This window comes from Pomacea canaliculata, linkage group LG11 (assembly GCF_003073045.1).
Source record: "Pomacea canaliculata isolate SZHN2017 linkage group LG11, ASM307304v1, whole genome shotgun sequence".
In the NCBI taxonomy this organism is placed as follows: domain Eukaryota; kingdom Metazoa; phylum Mollusca; class Gastropoda; order Architaenioglossa; family Ampullariidae; genus Pomacea; species Pomacea canaliculata.
Window position 1 is genome coordinate 13869116 of NC_037600.1, and position 9068 is coordinate 13878183.

At 41.6% G+C, this 9068-nt stretch overlaps 2 protein-coding genes across 2 annotated transcripts; both read left to right on the forward strand.

The window, feature by feature from the left end:
- Positions 1-306: 306 nt before the first annotated feature.
- LOC112575018 lies at positions 307-4954 on the forward strand. The gene is made up of 8 exons (XM_025256500.1): positions 307-503; positions 1166-1641; positions 1857-2033; positions 2506-2662; positions 2934-3078; positions 3679-3794; positions 4179-4299; positions 4816-4954. Exons 2-8 carry the CDS (start codon positions 1360-1362, stop codon positions 4820-4822), a joined length of 1005 nt encoding a protein of 334 aa, XP_025112285.1. The 5' UTR covers positions 307-503; positions 1166-1359; the 3' UTR covers positions 4823-4954.
- Positions 4939-7158, forward strand: LOC112575019. Its single transcript, XM_025256501.1, has 4 exons — positions 4939-5080; positions 5557-5668; positions 5922-6228; positions 6600-7158. Exons 2-4 carry the CDS (start codon positions 5565-5567, stop codon positions 6846-6848), a joined length of 660 nt encoding a protein of 219 aa, XP_025112286.1. The 5' UTR covers positions 4939-5080; positions 5557-5564; the 3' UTR covers positions 6849-7158.
- Positions 7159-9068: the final 1910 nt, after the last annotated feature.

Below are 9068 nucleotides of genomic sequence, written 5' to 3' on the forward strand. Positions count from 1 at the left end.
TTGTTTGAGGGTGGTAGGTGTACGTACAGTATTATGGCGTCAAGGCACTCAGAAATATGAACAACTTGTGGGCGCCTGGTGGTGTAGTAGCTTTAATCAGTCGTTTGTCGCCACTACAGACCGAATCCCAGGGCTCAGATCTCATCTTGGGACACTGTATGTGACAAAAACTCTTCACCGCTTGGTTTCGGTTCTTGCATGATGATTATCCGACACAAAAGTCCCAACACGTTCCCTGCCCTATGAACTCCCAAATTTAGCCATTTTTTTTTTCTCGGGAACGGTATGACTTTACGGAATGACCCACGAGTGCTGTTTACTGCGCATGATTGCTTACACTTCCTGGTAGCTGAAGTCAATAATAATGAGGTTCTTCGTATACACTACACAACACTGTCGAGCTACGACAAGGGCGCTATTGTCACACATGTATTTAACAGGGAGAGTCTTTGATTTCTTCTGTCAGACTGAGGTTTCGGTAAATATTTTGTAGGAAAGTAAAGGTAAGGAACTTCAGGCTTTCTCTCTTTCATATAACGATGTTGTTTTCTAGAACCCCTTACCCCACAAACGGAAGGTGAACTCTGGGCGATTTACATGCATTATATTGACATTCATTGTGTCGCCACCATCTATTCAGCGTGAAAGACGAGGATGGAGACATAAAGAGGGTGTACAAAATTATTCTCCATAACTTAAAGCGGTGAGAGTGTGAGTGAGAGAGACATGACATTTTTAATGCCAATGATGCTTGGCCATTATGACATTGGGAGATACAAGAATATTTAAAATACACAGCATGTTCAACAGCAGTCTTTAGGCAAATGTACATTTTCTTACAATTTAAACCTAGGTATATGGTCATCAGGCATATTCTCTTTCCTAATGGGCACGGCTAATTATATATTATATAGGTATTTACTTCCATCCATCATAAGCACATCTATAAGTAGTTGAAACATTACCTGTTGAATATCATGGTATGTACAGCTGTAGTTCAATATACACAAACAAATCCATTAATCCAAAGGATAGGGTTCATATAACCTTCAGATCCAATAATCATGTCAAAATTTTAATTCACAAACATATACAGGCCTACCTGTACTCTTATGATCTCATATAAATACTATATCTTATATTTACATTTACCTTTCCATACAAGGGAATAGCCTCCGAGGCAGGCAATACTCAGATGTCTACACATGTCCATCCCTAGTAGAACATTCTCACTACTTTAGCTGTCTGCATTGGAAGTGAGGCAGTGGGTGTCCATAAGTTGTCACGTGTTCAGAGCCAGCAAGGTGAGCCACATTTTCCAACCAGATAAGTTCCTGCGAGAAACCCCTCGCCTAGACGATGGAGATGGCTGAGGAAAACACCGACGAGCAGGTGAGGGAGCTGGCGCTGTTGCTACAGGGCGGCGACTTCTCACAGGTGGCGCTACAGGCCGTGATGGACTGTCGTCAGCAGCAGCAGAAGGATGACACACGGAATGCTGGGAGGATGCAGACCTTGCTGCTCCTCCTCACCCATTACTGCCCGCAGACGCGGGAGGTCAAGGGGTCATTGCAGTGGAACGTCGCACCAGTGCTTCTGCCCGACACCACACGACTGGGTCACAGGGTGACAGACGATCGGGTAAGAGTAGGTGACTGTCTAGGGAGGGATTATATCACTAAAATTCTCCAGAATTAGTGCTCCGTGTATTCATATTTTGTGACAAGACTGTAGTTGAGGCTTCATGCAAACTTCTACAGAATGAAATAACCCTCTTCCAAGAATTAACTTACTTTAATTCAACCTGGACTGTCATGTCTTGACATTTGATTGGATTAAACCGCTGACGTCACCAGGCCAGGTTACGTGTGGTGACGTTCCTTGGAAACGTACTGGAGCATGCGCAGACCAAACTGATGATGGAGTCGCAGCAGACGGTGGTGGGTTACGTCTCCGGCGACTGGCCTCGTCTGGAGCGGGTGTTGCGGCAGGCCATCCATTGCACGAGAGACACGTACCCGGCTTTTCTGCAGGTAAACGTTGACTACCCTGACAGGTGAATCCTTGTCAGTCTTGGATGACTCCTGTGAATGTTTACACCTGTGTTTCCTCGTTCCAGCGTAGATTGCTCCCGTTAGTCTTTTTCATTGGTTATCTGCTGTATCACTGCTGTATCTGTTCGTCCTCTATATCTTCGCATTTATTTTTTTTTTAATTTATTTTTTTTTTTTTTTTTTTTTTTTTTTTTTGAGGAGGGTCTAGTCGAGAGAAAGGTAAAATTTTCAAAATCATACAGAATTTCAATGAAAGTTTCGCTCATTTCTTCAGTTTTGAAATCGCTTTGCTGTCATTTTCCTCTTCACTATTCCTTAGTATAAAGTTGTGGTCAATGACGCTGGTTTACTTGCTTCAGTGTCGTTGTTGCTGTTATTACAACTGCTAACACATTTTCCTAGTTACAGTTAATGTCTTGCCGCTGTTTAACGCAGACAAGCATGTCGACAGGTGGCGCTGGCAGCGGACAGACTACTCGTGAGGTGTTTCCCCAAAAAAGCAAAGAGGTTCTTGGAGGACATGGCTCACGCTGCCAAGATGTTCGGGACGTCACGTGACCATGCTGTGCTGTGGGGCTTGACGGGAAATGCTATGAGCCAATATGAAGGTCTGTTGTTATGGAGACAGGAAGGCGTATTTTCCCCCGTATAAGGGTCAAACGTTAAAAGTACCTTTACAATTCGAAAATGTTAATTTCCAATGTAATAATGAATATTACTGGTTTGTTGGTATGGCTGACCTAATGATTCTTTAATAATCAAGTTTCTTTTGTTTTAATTTCTTGCTGGCACCTGCCATGATTATTTCTCTGAACTCGGGGCGACGAGGACAGACTGTTGGCTGTATGCATTTATTTTTCACATTACTTTATCTTCCAGGCACAGACTGGGACGAGGCTCTTGGCCGAGTGAGAGATTCCGTCAGCAAACTGTCAGAAGCAGAGCCTTGTGTACATTACGCGCGCATGCTGTTTGACCTCGGTCTTATACACTTCCGCCTGGGTCAACATGATGAAGCTTATAGGTATCTTATCGTACTTTGAGCATTAAATGTACGTGGGCTGCATGTGGGGTCGTTAAGAGATTTGCATGTGTGTATTGACTAAAAAGAAGGAAACAATCTGAATAAGTCTGATGGGAAGACAATTTTATGACTAGTTTAACAAATGAAGCTTCTCGAGCGACTTGTTGACGAGAATGTAATTTGGCGATCACAGAACGATGACAAATTGAGGTGAAGACTGGTTAAGTCTTTTAAATTAAGCACGTTTAATTGATTTTTAAATAAATAATTGAAGCATAAATCTAAAGGTTAAATATATGAAAGGAAAACGAAACAGAAAAAACATCGGATTAGATGACAGACCCTAACGTTCTTAATTGCTTTCGCTTCCCTTACCTTTAACTAACATTCTACAAAAGACCCATGCATTTCGACACAGCAAACAATTTGAATGTGATGTTGTCAGTAGATGTGTATCTGAAGAAGGGATGTAATTTGGGGGTAATTATCAATTATCTCAGAAATATGATTTGCACACTGCTCAGCTCAGTCCTTTGAAAAAAATAGCGCTTTTTGTCCTGTGACCTTTGACCTTTACGTCAATGTGGCCTCTGTTGACAGGTATCTGAGCATGGCGAGGAACGTTTCTGAAGACACTGCCCACGGAGACGATTCACAGGTGGTGTACTTCCCCATCAGACTTCGCTGCTACCTGTCCATGCCATTAATATTTAAAGGTGAACGTCAGCGTCAACTGAAGTATTAGTAGCAGTAGTAACAATGTTGTGAATGGTGTACCAACGTGACGTAGTACACTGTGTGGAGTTGACTGGAGACAACGTTGTGAATGGTGTCCAGACGTGACGTAGTTCACTGTTATCAGCTGTCGTTGATTGCAGGTGCCAATCGTAGCGGATAAGTAATATGGAGGCTGACATTTACAGGTTAATTTTATATCTCCTATATCTACTGATATCTGAAAAAAACGCAAACCATTCCAGTTGGTCTTTAAGTTTATATTTATGTCACACTTTTGTGTAGCTAACGATATATGTCAGAGATATATATATACACTTGTGTCATATATATAAATTGTAGAGACGATTATCCTGTCTTGTTAGGTAAACTGACAGAGGCAAAGAATTTGGTGGAAGAAGCTCTGGAGCTGTGTTCCCAGCTGACGACCTATCATCCAGACAGAACAACACTGCTTAACAACCTTGGTCTCATCTACGAAGCGCAGTGAGTGTCTAGGTTCTTAACAACCTGTTGTGACAGTTAACAAACATTTGTGACAGGGGGTAGAGGGTGTGGATCAGTGTTTCATCTCGCTGTCAACATGACAAACAAGAAACTGGACTGAGATGAAAATAGTGTCGTGGAAGAAAGGACGGTTAGTCAACGGATCAGCTGAAGCCATAAAATGGAAACACAATGTCACGATAAAGAACCACGGTCCAGTACATCACTGAGATCGCGACAGGTTAAACAAGTCACTCCCAACATCAAAATTAAATCAGTAAAGGAACAAAATTTAAAGAAATCCAGAAAGTTAAGACCTCTCAACTGGTAAGGCTAAGGGACATAACTCTCCACCCTCTCATATGTGGCATGTGATTTGTACTCAGCTGTTATTATTAAACAAATAATGTGTGGCTTGATAAATATTCTTGATGATGATAATGATAATTTGTATGCACATCTTGACAAGGGAGCTCATTACCTTTACACAGGAAACCTTGTTATTTCGTATAACAGGCAGTGAGAATCAGGACCTGGCGCTGCATTATTACCGACAATCTCTGCAGGAAAGGAGAGGCCTTCCCAGCATGCCGCCTTCAGACCTGGTTCCTTTGATTATCAACGTGGGCATGCAGTACAGCAGGAGAGGACATTATGGTAAGGCACCCAGCACGTGACCCTGTAACCCTGACACCGCCTACACTCTGAGCCCCTAGCGGCCAAATATTACTCTACATCAAAGACAATATCGGATTCACTTAAATTACAAATATATGTACAGGTAATAAGTTTTTTTTTATTTTAACTTTCATAAAAAGTTTTCTGTACTTGCGTTTATTTTAAGGACAACGCTAAAGGCTCACGGACAATAACTCTACTCGCCTACGTAAATTCGAACTACTTATTCCCTCCCTTCTCTCGATGAATTTGTATTTAAAAATAACTTTAGTGATACTTCACTTTTGCTTTCTAATGTGTCAAACTGTAGGCGGCGATAGTCAAACGATTTCGATTTTAAAATTGTTGAACTTTTAGCTTTTTTGTTACATAACAATAATACCATTTGACCCGATCATCCTTAGTAAGTCGACATCAACAAAGAAAAATGCCTCAATGTTTCAAGCCAACTACACATATTATGGTATTTCAGAAAATCTAAAAGGAAAACGACGCTAATTTAATATATATATATATAGTTTATTGGTTGATGTTTTTCTACATACATAGGTGTAGGCTTTGTTACATGTATTGGTACAGACACGGCAATGGCGCACCTTCAAGAAGCGCTGAAGATCCGAGAACAATACGGGTGGTGGCACTTCAACACAGCTTTAACCCAAACAAACCTTGCTCAAGTCTGCGTCTTGAGGTGACTATGGACACCTTCTCTCAAAGTCGGTTCCGATGGTTGGTTGCATGCGAGTTCTTAAAATCAAGTCCAGAATCGCGGGTTTGAGGTGCAAGTCGACATTGCTAAGTGTGCATCTGAATAGTCGACTTGCACACTAGAAAACTTCTTTTGCATTTTTCTTTATATCTTTTTATCATCAACATTGAAATTATCGACGAATCTGACGTCAGAAGTAAAAACTCACCCAATTATGTAACTTATTTTAATACAGACACGACTTCCAGAGTGCGGCGGACTATCTGCTGAAGTCCAGGAGCATCCTAGCAAAGTGCACTCCCCATCATGAACAGCGCGGTCACGCGTCCCTGCTGTTGGCCCATGTGTACGTCACACCGCCCCTCTATGACCCCGGCCAGGTGAGTCGCTACCTGCAGGAGGTGCTGGAGGTGCTTGATGTCAGGCAGCAGAGCCGCAGCTCGTCAGGCACGTTGATGGTGTTGTCATGTGCGGAGCATTGCATGCAGCTGGGCGGCTGGCGTTGGAGCGAGATGGACCCCTACCTGAAGGTGGTTGAACAGGTGGGTCTGTGTATGGGTGTATGTCTGTGTGTGAACGTGTGTATAGGTGTATTTTACTGTATGTGGGCGTATATTTGCTGTGTATTGTGTATTTGCTTGCATATGTCTGTGCGTGATGGGAGAGAGAGAGAGGAGAGTAAGAAATGAATTCTGAATGTGTACATAGTGGCATATGTATATGAATAAATACACATACTTGTTTTGTGGTAATATATGATATCCAAATATTATTTAGGGCTTACAGAAATGCAAGGCTTAGAAACGCCTGTAATATGCACCTGGTGAAAGAAGAGATGTACGAAGAGTGCACAAAACTTGTAAATCCTCTTATTTGCTTTCATTGTCTCCCCTCTACTGTCTGTTCTTTGTAGCTGCTGAAGCAGTTTGAAGGCGACCTGTCTCCACAGCTCAAGGAGCACCAAGTCATTTTTGAAAAAGTCAAGAAACTAGAAGGACAAGGGGACACCATCAAAGCCGAGCAAGCTGAGGAACTGACGTCACACGTGGTGGCCGCCTGTCATTTTTGCAACATATTTTACGACGATAAAGACTTCAGAGAACTGTGGAGACGAGTGGAGATGAACATAGGTGATCAGATGAGAGTCTATGATCTCACGTAACAGCTGTGGACACCGAAGACACATCTGCTTGGTGTGGACATCCAGCCTCGTTTCCAGATGTGCTTTTTGAAATTAGTGTAAGAAAAGGAACAAATTTGCGCATGAAATGAATAGCGGAGCAGTGGGTGGAGGTATGACCTCAGATTGTATGGCTTACTATGTCGATATGTGGCGCAGTCTTCCAGAGAAGTTTTCTACAATAATCTACATAACTCGAACTCTCGAGATGCGAATAAGTATTCCTTCCAAATGTATGTGACTGATTGGACAGTGTCGCTGATGTCGGGTGGGATACGATTCGTCAAGCGTACATACACTTCTCTTTGTTATCTGTGGTGTGTATGACTGAGGGTTTTTTTTTTCATATATATATAAATATTTTAATGATTCGGCTTTTTTTACATAACTTCATAGGGGTACAGCATGATAATAAATAAAGTATACTACCATATTTACGCGTATAGTAGACATGATATAAATACAAACATACATCAAACCATTTTCAAACAAACATATCACAAATATACATGTATGCCGATATATTTCAAACCAACAGTCAAAAAATTATGTGTAAACACAAGCTTGGAGAGGTACAATCAAATATATGCATTAAGTCATCCAAAACCATATAGTCCTATAAATACACAGATACAAATACTAATGTTTATCAAAATAATCATAGTACATCATGCAACCAACTTACATTAACATTTCTATATGTCCATTCCTAGGTGTATTGGGCTTTGATCTGTGGCACAATATTTTCTTATTTCCGGTACATTATAAACAACAGAGGTAAGGCATAGTGTAACTCCGTTACCCCGAGCAGCGAGCTGAAGATAGTCACGTCCTTGTGCATCGCACCGTTACCTCCGGGGGACCTCTGATGCAGGGCAAACACGTGAGCTATCGGGACGCCGACGAACTTCCACGAGAAATGGCGGACAGTCAGACTTTCTTTAAAATTACACGAGGGTTTCGTTGTTATTCTCACTTCGTCTACAGCAGGGGTGGGCAATCGGCGGGCCGAAATGAAGTCCTTGGCGGGCAGATTACTGGCATATGCAAGGATCACTCGGCATAGAGGCCGAAAACAGTATTTAATGATGCTAACGTCATGTACTTCAATAGCTGCTGAAGTCAATGAGACAGCTGCGGTCGATCAAAGTTGTCAGCAAGTTGCTTGAACTCTGGCTGCATGTCGGACATAGAAATCCTCAGTAACGACTGCACGTGAATATCAGTTAGACTGGAACGCAGATTTTGTTAATGTTCATGGGCCACATTATCATGTATGACCAGAAACAGTCTTCAAAATCCCGTCCGGATCCGGCCGTATGTTGCCAACCCCTGGTCTACAGGGTGTGATGTAAAACTGTTGATTCTGTGGTGTTGTCCGGCACCAACGAGCACATGTGGTTGATTTATTTTGTACTGGAAAGTGCTGAAACTGGTTGTAGTAGCCACTGTGTTCTGTGGAACTCATTTAATATTATGTTTAGTAATTGAGGTACTTTACTCGTGCGGCTTTGGTAGCCACTGTACAGTTGATTGAGCAGTGTTAGTAACTGTTGAACACTTGCCTGTGAGCGGTCTTAGTATTTGATTTGTTTGTGTGTGTGTGCGGCTGACATTGTCATTTTCCTGCTTGTGTATTATTATTGCCAGGACTGCCTTCTTGCAGAATTTATTGTAATTGCAAATTTCACTTTGACGTTTTCTTGTTGCATATTAAGTATTCGTCCGGAAAGGGACATCCTAAACTGAAGTGATCTCGTGTTGTTGATTTGTACGAGTGGGCATGTCCGAGGGAAGTTCGTGACAGAAAAAGTAGAGTCACGGAAATATACAATGTCACTATTAAAACAAGTTTTTATATTCTCTTGCAAACACACATAAAAATAGCACATCCATAAATGCACACACATCCCCAACCCCTTGGTTCTCCTATACACATCCAAAATCATATTAACATAATCATGAAATTATGAACCCACGTAATTTTTTTTTATAGATGGCTGAAGTAAAGCATTTTTTCAGAAATTTCCGGGACAATTATTTTCTGAAAAAAATGAACATTCAACCAAGATTTTATAATCTAACATAGCAGTTTATAAAAAAGCGGGAAGCATCCACATTCACCATACACCATTATGTTAGGGGCTTTTATCTTCTTCTTATTATTATCATTCCTTTTTCACCCCCAGTCGAGCATAGGGT